The 19,663-nt window shown below is 34.0% G+C and overlaps 2 protein-coding genes across 2 annotated transcripts in view; one reads left to right on the forward strand and one right to left on the reverse strand.

Moving 5' to 3' along the window:
• Positions 1-5,469: 5,469 nt before the first annotated feature.
• LOC120781387 (cyclin-dependent kinase 5 activator 1) overlaps positions 5,470-19,663 on the reverse strand; it is a 316,650-nt gene continuing 302,456 nt past the window's right edge. Inside the window, exon 5 of the mRNA XM_040113595.1 lies at positions 5,470-5,718. Within this exon, the coding sequence (XP_039969529.1) occupies positions 5,571-5,718 (148 nt within the window). The 3' untranslated portion in view covers positions 5,470-5,570. The remainder of the gene's footprint in view (positions 5,719-19,663) is intronic.
• Positions 5,730-7,151, forward strand: LOC120781390. The gene is made up of 2 exons (XM_040113599.1): positions 5,730-6,752; positions 6,831-7,151. The coding sequence occupies exons 1-2, from the start codon at positions 6,693-6,695 to the stop codon at positions 7,131-7,133; spliced, it is 363 nt and encodes a 120-aa protein (XP_039969533.1). The 5' UTR covers positions 5,730-6,692; the 3' UTR covers positions 7,134-7,151.

Here is a 19,663-nt window from a genome sequence, read left to right on the forward strand (position 1 = left end):
GTTTTGACTCGGATTTAAAATGTACAAAAGTTCCAATCTTTTATCTATCTTGCATATATCTGTTTTCTGCTGAGGAAGAAATATCAGAAGCAATAGAGGAAGACAAAAAACAAAAAAAATTAGTTGAAAAGAATCACTTGAAGAACTTCATAAACCTTCAAAAACTGAAGAAAAACTAATAACTGTTCGATTACTCCCTCTACCTTCTGCAAATATAAAAAAACCAATTGAGTTAGTTCAAACAGTAGACTTAGCAATAGAAGAAGATTTTACAAACTATGAAAAGCAGCCGAAAAGTATAGCTCGCGAAGCTGCTAAAATGCAAAACCAAATTAAGGAAAAACAATATCGCGTCTATACAAGCAAGGAAGATATAATTATCTCTTCAAAAGTTATCAATACACAAATTGATAAAATATATCCGACAGTATCCATTGCCCCAAAGGATTTTATATCGATTACTTTGGAGTTAAAAACACTATATGAAAATAATGATATTTCAATACTGGACTCTGATCTACCTAACGATGGAGCCAAAGCTAAGACGAAGAAAAGGATGGGATGTCCACCGACAAAACAAGTACAACCATCACCGAAGGACGAAATTAGTGCAGCAGAGTGTAAGTTAAGACATTAGTCTGCCCACTGTAACGTTCTTAGAGCTACTCCACACCAGCCAGTAAGCGTGGGAATAGCCCACGTCCGCATTTTCTCATCAACTGGCAAATTCTTCGATACTTCAATATCAGCGCGGTAGAGCCATTCGCCTAAACGAACGTCTAAACGATGACAACAACAACAACAGTTTTAGGTGCAGTAACAGTAGAATTGCCGAAATTGTGCCAAAGTTTAGGGAATCAGACAGGGCCATATTTTTAAGTTTTAGTCTTAAGCCAGACTTTAAGAAGATCACATAGTGCTTAAATAAAAAAGCTATGAAATTGTAAAAGTGGAAGTTAAAATTATTTCCTGGACAACAGCCGTAAGACTGGATCAATAATTTGTACAAAGATACACAGAAAGAAACTTAAAATCAAACGTATACCGTCGTCCGATGTAAATGAAGAAAAGCCGACAGGATTCGAATATGAACAAAAATGTTGCGAGCAAGCTATCATTAATTCAACACAGGAAGGATGACTACGCATCGTGAACGTCACTTAGTTGTCCACCATGACAAGATCACAAGCTGTTGTCATCTTTCCAGCAGTCACTTTTGCTCACGCGGAAGAATGTTCAAAATTGAACAAGTTGTTATATTAAATAAGATAAGATAAAAAATATCAATACAGTCCACTATTTTTTTTAAATAATTATTTCTTTCCCTCGGCAATATGTACATGAACATGCTTACTTATCAGCAAAGCCGAAATTCTACTAAATATAAATATCTATTTATATAATATATACATACATAATGCATTTACATGCAATGCACATCTAATAATAATAAAAATGCATGGGGACACAAGTCATAAATTTACAGATGTGATAACATTAAAGACACACACACACATGTATTAAATTGTACACTTGAAAAAAACCCCATGGAGCATAAAACATATCAAGCGGCATAAACAATATGCTGCAATACTTTTCTGAGGTCAATGTTTGATGTTAATCATTTTATGTTAATTTACATTTATTCGCCAGTTGGATAGCCATTGTTCGACCAAAGCTATATTCTTTTCCCCTACTCTTGACGCTCTGAATGGCATATTACGGCTGTGTCATCCGCAAAGTCGATGTTAATATATAACTATCACTTGGAATGTCTGCTGTATATAAGTTACCTATATAGAGTTGGGCCTAGCACGCACCCGTGAGGATACCATCACTTAGTTTTTAAATAATACCATGCTCAGATCGACACTTAATCACAAGATTTCGGCTTTTGAGTAGCTTGTCCAACTAATCTTATATATACAAAAATGATAGTTCTAATCTCGTCTCCGAGGTGATTTAAGTCTAATCTACGCGAAAGCTCACCAAGTGACTATGATTTACACCATCTACTTGTCAGCATTGGAAATATTTTACATTATCACAGCTGATTGAGGCACTACTAAAAGCGCAAAGAGAAACAAATGTAACCAAATAAATGAATTCTGAATACATTTGAAAATCGACTTCTCAAATAAAAAAATGCGTCCATTATTTCTATTATATGGAAAATATTTAAAAGAAGACGGTTTTTATAACAAAATATTATTTAATAATGTTTTCTTTTAATAAATATTAAGAGATGTAAATTCTTGAATGGCAAAAACATCTTTTTTGTCATCTATCCAACGGCAATGAGAACGGGCTCGATTCAAAAGGTGAAGTCTTAACATTAAGCCGTTTTTTGCAGAATTAGGCTGAAATAACTACTCTAGGTGGTTTGCAAGCAAATTGCCTTTTCCTCTTCACTTCGAGTCCAATTAATAATCACTTCTCTTATGATTATGTTTGAGTCTGATGGTGGCTTAATGTGTATTAAGGCTTTCCAAAGACAGTTTTGTACGTTGGTTGAATTTGGTCTCAATTTTTTTATTATAAAATTTTCTTCCACAGACTTTACCGCTTTTCCTAGTTTAAATTCAGCATCCTTCAATTTCAAGTGAATAATAGGAGAGCGATTTCCGTGCCATTCACGCTTAGCTCGCCTTTTTTCAGTTACATGTTTTTCTATTTCAACATTCTTGATTCTTCTAAGAAAAGTATGCTTGTAAAGTGTGACATTTTTTACTCTATACATACTCAAAACGTTTGACATAAGAGCGTTATTTGTGTCATTTACAGTTAATAACAAGTAAGGAAGGGCTAAGTTCGGGTGTCACCGAACATTTTATACTCTCGCATGATAAAGTGATAATCGAGATTTCATTATACGTCATGTAAAGTTTTATTCCGCTATCATCATTGATTCCTAATGTATACATATATTATACAGAGAAAGCATCAGATAGAATTCGAAATAGCGTTATATTGGAAGAAGGCGTGGTTGTGAACCGATTTCACCCATATTTCGTACGTGTCATCAGGGTGTTAAGAAAATATTATATACCGAATTTCATTGAAATCAGTCTAGTAGTTCCTGAGATATGGTTTTTGGTCCATAAGTGGGCGAGGCCACGCCCATTTTCAATTTAAAAAAAAAAGCCTGGGTGCAGCTTTCTTCTGCCATTTCTTCCGTAAAATTTAGTGTTTCTGACGTTTTTTGTTAGTCTGTTAACGGACTTTTAGTGATTTTCAACATAACCTTTGTATGGGAGGTGGGCGTGGTTATTATCCGATTTCTTCCATTTTTGAACTATATATAGAAATGCCTGAAGAAAACGACTCTGTAGAGTTTGGTTGACAAAGCTATAGTAGTTTCCGAGATATGTACAAAAAACTTAGTAGGGGGCGGAGCCACGCCCACTTTTCCAAAAAAACTGCGTCCAAATATGCCCCTCCCTAATGCAATCCTTTGTGCCAAATTTCATTTTAATATCTTTATTTATGGCTTAGTTATGACACTTTATATGTTTTCGGTTTCCGCCATTTTGTGGGCGTGGCAGTGGGCCGATTTTGCCCATCTTCGAACTTAACCTTTTTATGGAGCCAAGGAATACGTGCACCAAGTTTCATCATGATATCTCAATTTTTACTCAAGTTACAGCTTGCACGGACGGACGGACAGACGGACGGACAGACGGACGGACGGACAGACAGACATCTGGATTTCGACTCTACTCGTCACCCTGATCACTTTGGTATATATAACCCTATATCTGACTCTTTTAGTTTTAGGACTTACAAACAACCGTTATGTGAACAAAACTATAATACTCTCCTTAGCAACATTGTTGCGAGATTATAAAAATATTTATCTCTTAAAAATGGAATTAAATCGCGATATTGTCTCGCGATTATTTTTAAAATTTATTATTATTATTATTTATTTATTTTTACTTTCTTATTTATTTTATTTATATTTTTATTTTATTTATTTATTTATTTTATTATTTTTAAAAATTTTGACCTGGATTTTGGAGATGGAGTTCCATGCGTGCGCGCTGTGTAATTATAGGCATTCGTGGGATTTCAATATTGCATGAACATTTAATTGTGTCGATAGAAATGTTAAAAATACAATAACTCAAAATGAGCCGAGTCTAATAAGAGCTGTTCGACAACGAAGTACTTCCAAGCAAATGGTTACCTGTATTTTTGGAAAATCTGAAAATTTCGCAATCATACCACTAGAACAACGCAGAGCAGTAAACTCTGAATGGTACATAACCAGGTTATTGCGCCTATTTATAATAGTTTAATACAGCTCTTCCTTTCTCATTAATTACTCGTGAGTTTTGCACATTAATCACCACATACTAGGGATGTATTTCTGAGGAATATAGAATTAATAATATATTAGATTAACCAGAACTTAATTGACAGATGGTTACCAATCTTACATTGAGAAAAGCAGGCTGTTTTTTCGATTTCTAACCAACACTGCTTTGCGCCTTTCAAACTGGGTGAATTGTAACATAGACTTTAAAACCAGTTGTAAGAAAATTATTCTTATTTGTCAGATTTGCTTCCGATATTAAATTCATATCTATACTCTTTCATTTAATATCCTAGTTAACAGCGTTAGCATGCCATATACAAATATTCACTTAGCTCAATTTTTACTTAAATCACTTTTGGTTTTATGCTTCGATTAAATCTTCAATCGCATTTGGCTCATCATTTGGCGTCATACTTTGGCTAAAATTTAAAATCATGTTTTCAACACCACCACTTGATTCTTTTTGAAGCATTTGCGGAACAGTGTCCGAACAATTATTGCATTTCTTCGTTAAATCTTCTTTCATAAGTGTACGTTTGGACATAGGAAGTAAATCAACACATATTATATACACACTCCTTAGGGTGCAATATGAGGAAAATACATCTGAAAGAAAACAACGTTATACGTTTATGTTAAAACTCAAAAAAACGGAAATATTCTTCCGTGATTCAATAATGTAAGGTGCTAACAGAAAACTAGATTTTTTAAGAAACTTTTTTAAATCGTTACTATAATATTTAGGGTTTCACATAGTCTCATAAAGTTCTAAGTTATAACGATCCGAAAACACAGCGTTCAGAGTTGTATTTGCGTAAACTTATTTTAGTATGCAATCCAACAACAAATTTTTTAAACTAGTATAAAAATTTATGATTTTATAATTTTATGATGCCTTATGACACGTTTTGAGTACCCCAATAATATAATAATATTTTTCTTAATTATTTTATATTTGCATGTTGATGATTTTCTACAATGAATTTCTATATACATAGTAGTCACTCAAAAATAACATAAATAAGAAAAATAACTTACCTACCTTTTATTTTTTTTATAATCTAAAAACAGCTTTTAACTTTTCTAAAACTTTTTATTTGCAGCATTTAACGCTGGTAATGTCTAAGATAGGTTGACGTGTTTTTTTCAATTTAACATATAATTGTTATTAAATATACTAAGCGTTTATCGCTTGGGCCTGAATGTAAAGTGTAAATGAGAGCCTACATACGTTTTGTTCTTCTGTACATCAAGCATTGGTATAGGTAAAGGTTCCATTTGCGTTGGATAAAATTTGCCCACATGATTTCAATTCCGTGAATACCTCCGTGAAAAATCCTGGTTCGGCATTGATTTTCAACATTTTACTACTCAAGCGATTGACAATGATAAGGCATCTGAAATAAACGAAATTAAAATGTTAAATCAATTATTTCAACTAAATAACAACTTTTATCAATCATATAAAAATATTGCGTGCATTTATCGCATGTCGCATTACAACATTCTATAATATATTACACGCAGCACGCAAACCTGCACGAAGCATAGTGATAAACTATAACTTTAATTATAAGTTGACAAAGTTTTAGGTATATAGCTCTTATAATGAGAAAGTGGGGCACTCAGCGCCCGTAATATTTCTTCATAAATTTTGTATTAAGAAGCGTAATTTTCTAACGTTTTTGGTGATTATTTATGGTGTACATTTCTAATTAGTTTCGCGAAAAAATTTTCAAGTAAACAGTTAATTTTTAGTTGTGAAAAATATAACTTTTGAAATGAGTGAAGAGTTGGTGATTTAATTGGCCAACTTACTCCTTAAATTGACGGTAGAACATTAGGAGAATATTTCAAATTGATGGTGGAAGAGAACCTAAATTTGGTGGCGACCACGAATAGATACCCAGTGACCAATCGGACTTCGGCGGTAATAATGCTCAGTCCAAATGTGCATCAAATAGTTCCAAAAAAATAAGATATTGGCAAAACACAACTGCCATAACTATTTGCATCCTCTGAAAAAGCTACCAACATATTCTAAGAAAACCGTGATAGTGCTTTCAACTGCTCATGCCCACGAAGTTTTAAATTCTGTAACAAAAGACCACTAGTCAATCTTGATTATAATGGGCATAAAGGTGGTGTTGATACTTTTGACGTGGATTATCTCTGGAAATAAAAACAAACGACTAGTCCATGGCATTATTTTATAATATGCTGGATATTGCTGGACTTGCAGCACTCAAGCTGTGTGATCTCAGTCACCCTATGTGGAACACAAATAAATCTGAAAAACGCAAAACATTTTTGAAATAACTATCTATAGAGCTAGCGCAGAATCAGTTACAAAACCAATGCTAAAATTGTAATGGACTCGATAAATTTCAAACGGTTTCCGGCAGTGGCGAGCTCTCGACCAGCAATACAGGTAGGCTTTAATAATTCATTTTATTTCAAAATTAGTTCATTTTCAAATATTTTTCACCATTTTCTTTTCTTGCTACAGATCAACAATTTGAATCAATGGAGTAAAACCTGCAAAACTGCTAAGATCGATAGTAAAACAACAGCAGTTTGTGACCATTGCTTTATTTCGACATGCTCCAAACACTATATAAGGACGTGTGAAAAGTGCTATTTTACAAAATACAATGTCGAAGCTGATACGGACTCAGATAATAATGAAGATGCGGACAATAGTCCAACAACGTCTACACCCAATCAAAATGCATTAAACCACAGCGAAGAATTTCACCAATTTGAGCAGTTTGAAATTAATACTTTATTTAATTTTCGTGTTTTTCAATAAAAATACTTTTGTTTCTAGCAATAAGCACAAGTTTCATTGAAATATTTGCATAAATAAGTGAAATATTTGCGTTTATATAAAAATAACGTCTTAAAAGTCTAAATTTCCATACAAAATACATTACTGGGCACTGAGTGCCCAATTCATGAGATTAACTTGTATAGCTTTGTCACGGTTCTAAGGTTAAAAATGTTCATTACCGAAATAAGGAGTATTGGTTAAGTTAACCAGAACTTAACTGACAGAAGGCTGCCAACCAGACATTGAGAAAACGGTCCTGAAAGTTGAGGCATGCATTACGCCTTATGGTCTAAGGAATGTATACATATATACATATACTTGTATACATAAACAAAGCGAGCTGTAATGCGATATGCATCCAATGAACGAGAAAATTTGGAACAATAGAAGAAAAATTTCGCTTTCAATATTATTATAATGTGTGCTTAGCACTCGCAATATAGTATATGTTAAAAATGTATTTGCTTAATTGTTGTTTCATTTTCTGTAGCGGGAGACGCTGATTCAAATAGAAACATCAATAAGGGTAATTAGAATCCGGTGCAAATGGTCTTGCAAATGCAAATTTCGGTGCAAGTGCAAAATATTTTTGCACCATGTTCTTAAACAAAAACAAATTACATGTGTTTTGCAAATGCAACACTGTTATGCAAATGCTACACTCAACCCCTATTGTATATGTGCAAATTAGTATAGCATTTCAAACAGCTGATTTCTTTTGCATACATATTTGTTTCGATTTTTGGCGCGTCAGGTAAAATTTTTGGTAAGAAAAGAAATTTGAAAGAATTAACAATTTAAAACTTAATAAAACTATTTACAGCAATATGAGCGATAAAAAAGTGAAAAGGGAGCGGCCGAACAAAAAATGGACAAAGGAAGAAATCAACAAGCTTCTGGATTTTTTGGAGGAAGCAGATGAAATTGAGGCAAACATTTTAAGAAGTTTGAAATGTATAAATGCTTATTTATTTACTTTTAGTAGGCTCCAACAGCACAATTTTTTTTACAAAAAATGCATTGTTGTTAAGGGAATCGAAGCCACGTGGGACTTGCTGCGGTGGAAGGTACGCCACCTAAAGAGCACATTTAAAAAGGCGATTGATTATCGCACCTCAACTGGCGCTGAAATTGATGAAATGGATGTGGGAGTGGCAGTTTTGAAGGTAAATAATAAGAATTGAAAGTGCTTTGGGAACTTAAGTGATTAAATCTTTTACAGAAAAAATGGAGAAAATGTGCCCCCATTACAATCGCCTAAACAAAATTTTCGGAGCTAAATCGCATGCGCAAAATAATTTCTGCGCTGTCGACACGGGCAATGACTTGCTGCTTATCGCGCCACAGCCGTCAACAATTTCACCGTCAACAATTTCCCCACCAGTATATTCACCGCCAATAGTCTTTCCACCAGCAATTTCACCGCCAATAGCCTCGCCACCAGCATTTCCACCGCAAATAATCTCCCCACCAGCAATATCACCGCCAATAGCCTCGCCGCCAGCAGTTCCACCGTCAACAGTTTCGCAGCAACCACTCCCACTTGGGGCCGATTTTCCACAATCAGTTAGAACCATGGCTAAAAAAATTAAAATGCAGGCTCCCAAAACATCAGCGGCTTGTTTGATGGTTTACCAGCAAAACAGAATGGAGTTAGAAAAAGAAAAGCTTCAATTTGAAAAAGAAAAGTTGGAGAAGCACCTAGAACTATCAAAAGCTGAAATTGAATTGAAAAAAGAAGAGCTAAATCTTAAGAAAATTAAATTGGATCAAGATGAAAAAATAACAAGTAAGGAAGGGCTAAGTTCGGGTGTCACCGAACATTTTATACTCTCGCATGATAAAGTGATAATCGAGATTTCATTATCCGTCATTTATGTACATATTTTTCAAATACCATATTTGTGTAAAGTTTTATTCCGCTATCATCATTGGTTCTTAATGTATATATTATACAGAGAAGGCATCAGATGGAATTCAAAATAGCGTTATATTGGAAGAAGGCGTGGTTGTAAACCGATTTCACCCATATTTCGTGCATGTCATCAGGGTGTTAAGGAAATATTATATACCGAATTTCATTGAAATCGGTAGAGTAGTGCCTGAGATATGGTTTTTGGTCCATAAGTGGGCGACGCCACGCTCATTTTCAATTTTTAAAAAAAACCTGGGTGCAGCTTCCTTCTGCAATTTCTTCTGTAAAATTTAGTGTTTCTGACGTTTTTTGTTAGTCGGTTAACGCACTTTTAGTGATTTTCAACATAACCTTTGTATGGGAGGTGAACGTGGTTATTATCTGATTTCTTCCATTTTTGAAATGTATATGGAAATGCCTGAAGGAAACGACTCTGTAGAGTTTGGTTGACATAGCTATAGTAGTTTCCGAGATATGTACAAAAAACTTAGTAGGGGGCGGGGCCACGCCCACTTTTCCAAAAAACTTACGTCCAAATATGCCCCTCCCTAATGCGATCCTTTGTGCCAAATTTCACTTTAATATCTTTATTTATGGCTTAGTTATGACACTTTATAGGTTTTCGGTTTTCGCCATTTTGTGGGCGTGGCAGTGGGCCGATTTTGCCCATCCTCGAACTTAACCTTCTTATGGAGCCAAGAAATACGTGTACCAAGTTTCATCATGATGTCTGAATTTTTACTCAAGTTACAGCTTGCACGGACGGACGGACGGACAGACGGACGGACGGACAGATAGACATCCCGATTTCAACTCTACTCGTCACCCTGATCACTTTGGTATATATAACCCTATATCTGACTCTTTTAGTTTTAGGACTTACAAACAACCGTTATGTGAACAAAACTATAATACTCTCCTTAGCAACTTTGTAGCGAGAGTATAAAAAGGCTAGAAATGGAAAAAGACGAACAAATAGCTATGTATGAAATAAAAATGAAATACATGAAGTAATCCAAAATTTAACTGTTTTAGGGTTTATTCCAACATTAATGAATGAATTGCTAGCCTTTTAGTTTCCCCTTTTCTGTTTGGTTGTACATCTTCGCTTTCCTCACCGTTGTCATCAGTGTACGTGGTGTCCTCATCGAGATTTGTATATTCGTAGTTTGTGCTGTCATCCTCTCGTAGTATGTTGTGCAATATACAACACACAACAAACCAATCACTACATAAATTGTGGCTTTCTTTATTTATAAAGCGTGCTCTGAACTCCTTAAGACTGCAAAACCGCTCCTTCAATAGGCCGAAGCAATGCTCGACTCGAACTCGAAATTTACTGTGACGCAAATTGAAATTAATTCGAGAATTTATGTCTAGCACTCGAGCATTACTTCGGAATGGAGTTATCATAGTTTCGGACAAAGGATAGGCTGAGTCACCAGCTAACTACTGCTGTGACGAAAAAAAATTGTCTTTTTGCAAGAAAAGTTAGCTGCTGCGGTATACTTTCGCATCATGCCAACTGCCAACATGTCCCACCATTACGTGTCGGATTTTGAGTTTATAATCGTAAACTATTTGGGCTTTGATAGAGTATATGTGCTTACGAGAAAAGAATGATATAGGATCGATAACTGGCGAGCTAGCTTTATCTCCGTACCATCAATATAGCCAATGCAAAATGGCATTTCGGAATACGTAGCATGTACAATTTCTGATCGCTCTGTTTCATTTGGCCAAAAAAGGAAGGAATCTCTTAACCTTAGTATAGCACTGAAAACTCTTTTCGTAATTATGGATAGAGTTCCACCATCCCCTACGCCAAATAATGTTGAAATTTTTTTCAATGCAGCACCCTCTCCGCATGAGCCCAGACGATAAAGTACAATTGCTAACTGCAAATCCACAGGAATCTGTTTCGAGGAATGTGCTTTAGTGAATTCCGGATCGTTCTTAATTAGGTGAAATATATTGTTAAATTGTTCCTTGCTTACTCGAAGCATTTGGCGGAACCGGTTTTCGTCGAATTTATTCAAGATTTCATTTCGCCATACTGGTGACTTTGGGACTTCATGCTCAACTCCACGCCGGCATGAAAGCACCTCTTCAACATTCATATCCAATTCATCTAAAATTTTATCGACCGCCTCACCATCTTAGTCCACTTCTGTATAAAAAAAAGAACCATGAGTATAAAAAGATATTTAGTCACCAACTTTTACCTATTATATTAAGAATATCATTTGCCGTATTCTCTAAAAAAAAATTAAGAATTTTTCTTTTTCGCTTTTCCTTGGCATGATTGGCTTGGTCATATATCGAGCATTCCACGCTTTTCTCACAATAATGCAGGAATTATTTTTCACTTTTTAGTTTGATATGTTTTAAAAGCGTGTTTTTTAGTTTTTTTAAACTACATATATTTATTTTAACAACTTGTATGCAGAATAAAAGCACAAAGAAAATGCGTAATTTTGACTACCAACGGTTCAGCTATAAGCAACTAAACGTGTTTTTCTGTCGTGTCTTGTCTGTTCCATTCGGTGTGGGTTACGCCGTAGCTCAGCATGTACAAAAGTATGTATCAACAACAAAGACGGTTTTGTCGGATTTGATGTGCGTTGGCTGTATGAAAATACATAAGAAGTTCGACAACAGCTCTTCAAATAAGTCAAAGCACGAACATGTGTTTTCGTTTCGTCTTGTTCGGTGTGAGTTGTCACATATGAAGCTATGGGCAGTTGCGTATGAGACAAGAAAAACTGTTTTGACTAACCCGGTGTGATAGCGTGTGATAGGTCTCTGAATAGAAGTAACTTGTCAGTACTTCCAGAGATAAAGAGATCCCCAACTCTCCTGTCACTGGAAATGTGAGAACCGCTCACCTACCCAAGACAGTTGACTGGATTGGGTAAGTTTTGACGTTTTGCAATTGGAATGGCTTGAACGGCCAGATTGAAATTATACCAAAAATATACATACAATGTGAACGGAGGAATTTGTTGCCGCCGTTCAAGATCGCTAATAAAAATTTAAAACAATGAAAATCAAAGAAAATACGCAATTTAAATATATTTCAAAAAATAGTAGAATTATATTTCAATTACAAATGATTAAAAACATTTATTAATTGAGAACTAACAGGCTTAATTCACCTTATTAAGTATTGAAGTTGCTTGGCACTAATACTGATATAAGTGTGTGACTATTCAGAATTACAACGTATTGAGTAAACAAAAATGTGTCTAAGTTTAGATAATTATCCCACCGATGCAGCATTCGTTATCTAGCCTGGAGGTACAAATTGGGTATACTATTGACTATAAGAAAAATAATTTAAGACACTTGTGATGCCTTATGCACCGAATTTCATGACATAAACGTTGCTTAACCTAACGTACATGAATGGAAAAAATAGCAGACAGGTTGGTAAAGACCATCTACACAAAGTAAAGCTAATTCTTTTGTTTTGGTTCTTAGGGGGGTACTCTCATGTGAACGCATTCATTTTACCACTTTTTAGGAAAATTTTTTTATGCGACAACAAAATTCTATAATTTTAATTTTTTAATATATTTTTATTTGTATTTTGAAATGTACAAATTTTTTTTTTCATTTTTAATATTTTTTTTTTAAATCAAAGCAGTCCCCAACAAAAAAAAGTATTTCACTGATCATGGTGATAGCGGCTGTTCATGTTGTCTGAAATAAAAAGATCGAATGGATTATTATTCAGTAGTTCTGCGGCTATCGTCCCTACCAAATATAATCAATTTTATTAAAAAAAAAGTGTCGAACTTCAAAAAAAGTTACGAAAATCTTTTTTTTTTCGTTCAAAATCGTTTCAAAAAATATGAAAATATTTTCGAAAATAAACAATTCTGGTACTAAAAATGAGTAGAAGAACATATGTAAATTTTAAAGCAGTCGGTTAATTAATCATTTCTTATACTATTTTAGATACTGTGCTTCTACCCAGAGCAATATCGGTATCTTTTCCAGCTGAACGTTGATATGAACCTTCAGCCAAAAACCTAAGACTTGCCGCCAATAATATTAAATTAGGTATGAACATTTTTCTAAATAAAGGTATAATTTCGTTAATTATTTTTAAAAATGCATGTTTGTTTAACCCATAGCTGGAAATAAGACTGAAGCAAAAAGAAACCATCTCAATTCTCAACGTTTTAGCAAAACTCACGTTGAGTGCAGATATGGCAAAGTTAAAATGATGAAAAGCTCTTTTCTTACTCGCTTTTCAACTAGCAGCGGACCCTGATCTTTTCTCTAAGCTGGCAACAAAACACAATCAGCGTTCCGTCAATGGGCTCTTAGTAAAAAAGGCAGGATGCCAGAAGACGCTAAAACGAACTGCCAAATCAGTGTGTTGTTGAAATTCTATAGAATTAGATATCGGTAGTTTGTAAAATTATTTATATATATGGGTGATATAGGCCTGTTTGGGAATCGAGCACCCAAAAATAATATGGTTAACGTGCTATTTGCATAATCAGTGGCAGTGTGGAAAATGCTAAATACCCAAAAGTTATTTATACAATGCCCAATCTAATATTTTTCAGCAGTAGCATTATTGGCAAATGTTATAAAAAAATCGAGTTGTGACAACTCTCTCTCGAATGTAAGAGTTTCGAATCAATTTATCTTTGGACATGGGATTAGAATGATCTCTTAAATGCCGTCTTTCGATTCTACCTTGATAATATCGTTCACGTTCGTTCAACACATAAGCGGCCATAAAAAACATTGTTTCTTTAATGCAAACTGTTTAATTTCAAATTATGTAAAATTTTGAACAAAGGAATTCTCTGTTATTTGTTTTGTGAAACTGTCACAAAGAAATCATCTGTTTCGAATTTAAATTCGAATCAAATAAAATCGAACGAATTACAGAATACATAAAATCCTACGAATTGCTATTTGAGATCCGAATTGAAATCGGGTTCTAATTTTGATAGCGGGGACTAGTAGGGATGAAAGGATGCCCAACTTATTTCAGTGTGAGAGCGCCTCAAAATAAGAGTTTTTTTATATCATTTCCCATTGTAGCCAGACCGAACAAAACAATAATTTTTGGCCATATAAATTAAAACACCCAACATTTATTACGATAAAAAATTATTATTATTATTTTTTTTTTTTTAATTTATGGCGAAACTATCTAAATCAGTTTCATGTTGCACAAGAAATTTTTATTAGCTCTGCTCTCATACCGCTCTAAATTTTTTACTAGCACAGCACTTCATTTTTGACAATTGCTACAGCTATAGTTTTTCATCTGACAAAACTCCGAGCAGAGCAGTGCACATACTTTTAGATTGTTATGCTCTTTCATTATCTCAAATGTTCTTGGAAATTACTCATCAATAATTTTCACATTTGGAATTAATGTTTAGTTTTTAACAGCGTGAATTCTCACACCAGAAATAACGTTTTCATTTCTATTCATAAATACAACTTTTCTGTATTGAATTATGCAACGGTACACATTTTTTAATAAAAATATGTTACAGAAAATATTATGGTAGCAACAATTTTGATTCCAATGAGACTGTCAGAATGTATGATACGAACAAGGCTCAATTAGATTGAAATTATAAATATTTATAACTATTGTTAAAATATTAGAATGATCCACCATCTTTCATTATCTCACATATTTTCAACTAACAACTTTGGAAATTACTCATTTGTTACAAACGTGATTATAAAACTAATAAAATAAAAAAATCAACATCTTTTATCTTAAGTATGTATAGTATATTTGTGTTTAATAACAAAGATATGAAAGTTTATTTCTAACAATTTTTCAATTTGAAAGTAATGTTAAAATTAACCCGATAGATTATACATCGGAATTTGTGTTTTCTTTTTATTCATAAATAGAATATTACTGTACTGTACTAGTTTATAATTTATGAATACGTTACCAAAAGAAAGGAGTAGACGGGATCCTCTAGTAAATTAATAAAATTATACAATTATAGTGAATTATTTTCAACTAAGCACATCAGCAATGTTGTGGTTCTCCGTTACGATATTGTTGTTTCAGATTCAAAAAAATCTAAAAAACGAACAAATACAACCGACTATATGTGAAATAAAGTTGCGAAGTTGGTGATTAAGCCGCCTACTTATTTTACGAATTAATTTCATAGATTTAAACATTATAGTAATTACTTTACTTAAATACATATCGATAAATTTAAACCTCAAATATATATTTATTGTAATTGGAGTGAATCCTTATGTTTTGTTGCGTATGTTTTCTACCTAACGCCTAATTAGGTATTTAATTAAAAAGAACATATGATATATATTGCACTGGTTTGTCACTATTCGGTTTCTAATAGGAATAAATAAAAAAGGATTTCATTGTAGTTCTTTGAAGTAAATTTATTAAATATTTTAAAAAATTTGATAGATTTTTAGAAAATTAGATAGACTTATAGTTTTGGAGATATTTGTATTTAAAGTTCAAAAATTTGTAAAAGTAATTCTCGCTATTTCACTAAGATTAGCGCATTTTGCACACATTTTTCAATTATTATATTTTTAATTACACTGTACACATTTATATATACATACATATAGCCAAACTTGACCCTTATTGTGTGTTTTTTAAGAAAATAAATATACTTTAAAAACTACTATACTATACTATACTTTGCACATTCACACTTTCAAGGGATTGCCATACTTTGGGTTTGGAAAAAATAATCAAAAAATGATGAGCGACAATGGTTGAAAATGAACACTTGTTTCATTCATACATACATTATATATTATTTAAAAAATAACGAGAAATATTATTATGCAATAATTAGGAAATACCCTTTTCATATTTTACTATTTGGAACTTTCCAAAGAATGAATGTGATATACATATTCCAAGAAATTTTACCTTTACATTCTTTTTCTTCGTTCTAATTTCTTAAATGTGACTATCAGATAGTGAAGTAAATAAGTGATGTTTTTGTGATTCTTTGTGATTTTTTCTAATTTTTTGCGACTTTCGCATTGATATAAATTTAGTAAGGCTAATCCATCGCCCCATTTTGATTTAAATCCAAAGCTAGCTAATTTTTCGATGTTTTCGTCTTTTGAAAGGCTTTTTGAATCCATTGAGCGATCTTTTCAGTTTTTAAGGAAGTGGTATTAATTCCATAGAGGGATTCTTCTCCCCCTTCCTGTGATAAATATGGACAAATCAAAAAAATCGAAATAAGAATGGATTTAGAAGCGTTATTCAAAGCCATTGAAAACAAGTAAGGAAGGACTAAGTTCGGGTGTCACCGAACATTTTATACTCTCGCATGATAAAGTGATAATCGAGATTTCATTATCCGTCATTTATGTACATATCTTTCAAATACCGTATTTTTGTAAAGTTTTATTCCGCTATCATCATTGGTTCCTAATATATATACTCGTATTATACATAAAAGGCATCAGATGGAATTCAAAATAGCGTTATATTGGAAGAAGGCGTGGTTGTAAACCGATTTCACCCATATTTCGTACATGTCATCAGGGTGTTAAGAAAATATTATATACCGAATTTCATTGAAATCGGTAGAGTAGTTCCTGAGATATGGTTTTTGGTCCATAAGTGGGCGAGGCCACGCCCCTTTTTAATTTTTAAAAAATGCCTGGGTGCAGCTTTCTTCTGCAATTTTTTCTGTAAAATTTAGTGTTTCTGACGTTTTTTGTTAGTCGGTTAACGCACTTTTAGTGATTTTCAACATAACCGTTATATAGGAGGTGGGCGTGGTTATTATCCGATTTCTTCCATTTTTGAACTGTATATGGAGAAAACGACTCTGTAGTAGTTTCCGAGATATGTACAAAAAGCTTAGTAGGGGCGGCGCCACTCCCACTTTTCCAAAAAAATTACGTCCAAATATGCCCCTCCCTAATGCGATCCTTTGCGCCAAATTTCACTTTAATATCTTTATTTATGGCTTAGTTATGACACTTTATAGGTTTTCGGTTTCCGCCATTTTGTGGGCGTGGCAGTGGGCCGATTTTGCCCATCTTCGAACTTAATCTTCTTATGGAGCCAAGAAATACGTGTACGTTTCATCATGATATCTCAGTTTTTACTCAAGTTACAGCTTGCACGGACGGACGGACGGACAGACAGACATCCGGATTTCGACTCTACTCGTCACCCTGATCACTTTGGTATATATAACCCTATATCTGATTCTTTTAGTTTTAGGACTTACAAACAACCGTTATGTGAACAAAACTATAATACTCTCCTTAGCAACATTGTTGCGAGAGTATAAAAAGGAGCAAAAGATTGTCGACAGTGCGGAAATTTTAGCATCAATATGCTGTTCTGTGACAAAAATTAATGCCCATCTAACCAACTAGGAAATTGCTGAGGTAATATGTTTCATTTCAGAGTTTTGTCTCTTCGGAGAGAGAAAACCAGTGAAAATAGATGAAACGTTTTTAACAATGTAAATATAATCGAAGACGCGTAACTGGACAAAAACAGTACCATGGGTTAAGTCAACTTTTCGATGAGAGTCCTACATCTTTAATCACCAACCACAGCATTGGTGAGTATGTGGAAAAAGGGAATGTCGACAATCGATCAATGACCTTGAATACCTGAATCATTCCGTTAAGAGCGGAATTAAGGGTCGCCGGAGTTCGAAACTTTTACACCAGTACATGGCCTATTCGATTATCGACAAAACTTTTTAGAGAAACAGTACAAAGATGACCTTGGTTCGCAAATACTGCAAATTATATTCTTATTCTTCTTTATTTGTCAATTCGTATTCGAATATTGGTGTCACATAACATCTATATAAATAAAAATGAATCGTCAAAATGTACGTACGCTCATAACTCAATAACGCCTGGACCAATTTGGCCAATTCTTTTTCTTAAATGTTCGTTGAAGTTCAAAGATGGTTTTTACGGCGAGAAAAATTCGAATAATTTCCGGAAAACTCCGAAAAACAGCCCCCATACAAAGGTTACAATAAAAATGAATGTTTGTTTGTTAGTAACACTAAGAGAACGCTTGAACCAATGTTAGATTGAAAGATTGTCTGTTGTGGATCGGGAAAGGTTTAGAAACAGAATACCTTATACTTTCAATGAGGAAAAGTCAGATAATTGGACAATTCCAAAAAGTAACATTTTCCATACACATTTTTTTCAATTTTTGTTTTTCAATATTTTGATTTGTAAATTATTTGAATTGTTCAATTTTGATCGCTTGCTTTTTTATTCCGGCTATCCAAGGAAAAATTATTTAAAATTATTCAGTGAAAACTTTATGTGTGTTTCACACAATGTGATCAATTGCATATTGAAATTTGGCTTCGTAACCATGAAGAGGTCGCGCTAATATTGGTCGGCGTTCTTTTTGCCATCAACGTATGGCAGCCCAAGAAAAGGCAAGAAGTACTCCCAAAATGAGATGACATACGTGCGGAATTATGGATCGCGGTCAATCAGCTAGCGATCGTAACGATATCACAACACGACTTTTTAAACAATACCTGCGATATTTGATGGTCTTTATCTTGAAGCAACCTATGGTATATATGGCGCTGTTAGATGCTGAATGTATTCTGTTGAGTAGCAAAAAAGATGTTTGCCGCACGCACACATTCTTCTGTGGATGCGGATGGTGATTACAAATTGATGATCAAATTGATGAAATCATTTCATGCGGAAATTCCTGATTCAGAGATAGATCCAGAATTATACGAAGTGGTGAAAACCAATATGATTCATGGACCTTGCGAACCTTACAATCCCACTTTGGTTTGTATGTTTGACAATGAATGCACGAAACACTACTCATGTGCTTTTCTTTCGGAAACGGGAATGGGAAATGATGGATATTCACTGTATCGGCGTCACTCACCAGACGACAATGGCAGAACATTTAGCATTTAGAGGCGTGAATATCGACGTTAACAACACATCGAAGTTGACAACACATGGGTCGTACCATATTCGCCCCTTTTGTTTAATTCACATTCAAAACTCATGTCAATGTTGAATATCGATCGAATCGATCAAATACGTTTGCAAGTACGTCACCAAAGAAAGCAACATAGCGGTTATTGGCCTTGAACGATATGAGATCAGCAGTATCAAATGGGTCGATATGTGAACTGCAATAAAGCGCTTTGTAGGATATTTACTTTTGCAATTCATGAAAGTTTTCCGACTGTTTTGCGTCTCGCGGTTCAACTTCATTTAAGTCATCGCGTATTGTGAATGGTACAGTGTGTGCAACATTTTGAGAAGCATGCCAGCAGTAGCATTTGCTGGAACATGATAATCACTGGAAACAGACGAAGGACAATGCGATAGTACCTCGCATGCCACTGAAGTTCGCGTACTTTTCGCGAAGATCATTTCGACATATCCGCCTTTAAATTCGCGTTAATTATGGGATACGAAAAAATGACATTGCCGATGACATTTTACATTGTATTCGCTAAGAATTGGAAATGGGCAAATTTCGGTTGATACTTCCAGTGGTTTGATATCAATTTCACCTCCCTTTTGTCAAATCACTTCAACGGAA

The sequence above is a fragment of the Bactrocera tryoni genome, unplaced genomic scaffold, assembly GCF_016617805.1.
Source record: "Bactrocera tryoni isolate S06 unplaced genomic scaffold, CSIRO_BtryS06_freeze2 scaffold_7, whole genome shotgun sequence".
Taxonomy (NCBI): domain Eukaryota; kingdom Metazoa; phylum Arthropoda; class Insecta; order Diptera; family Tephritidae; genus Bactrocera; species Bactrocera tryoni.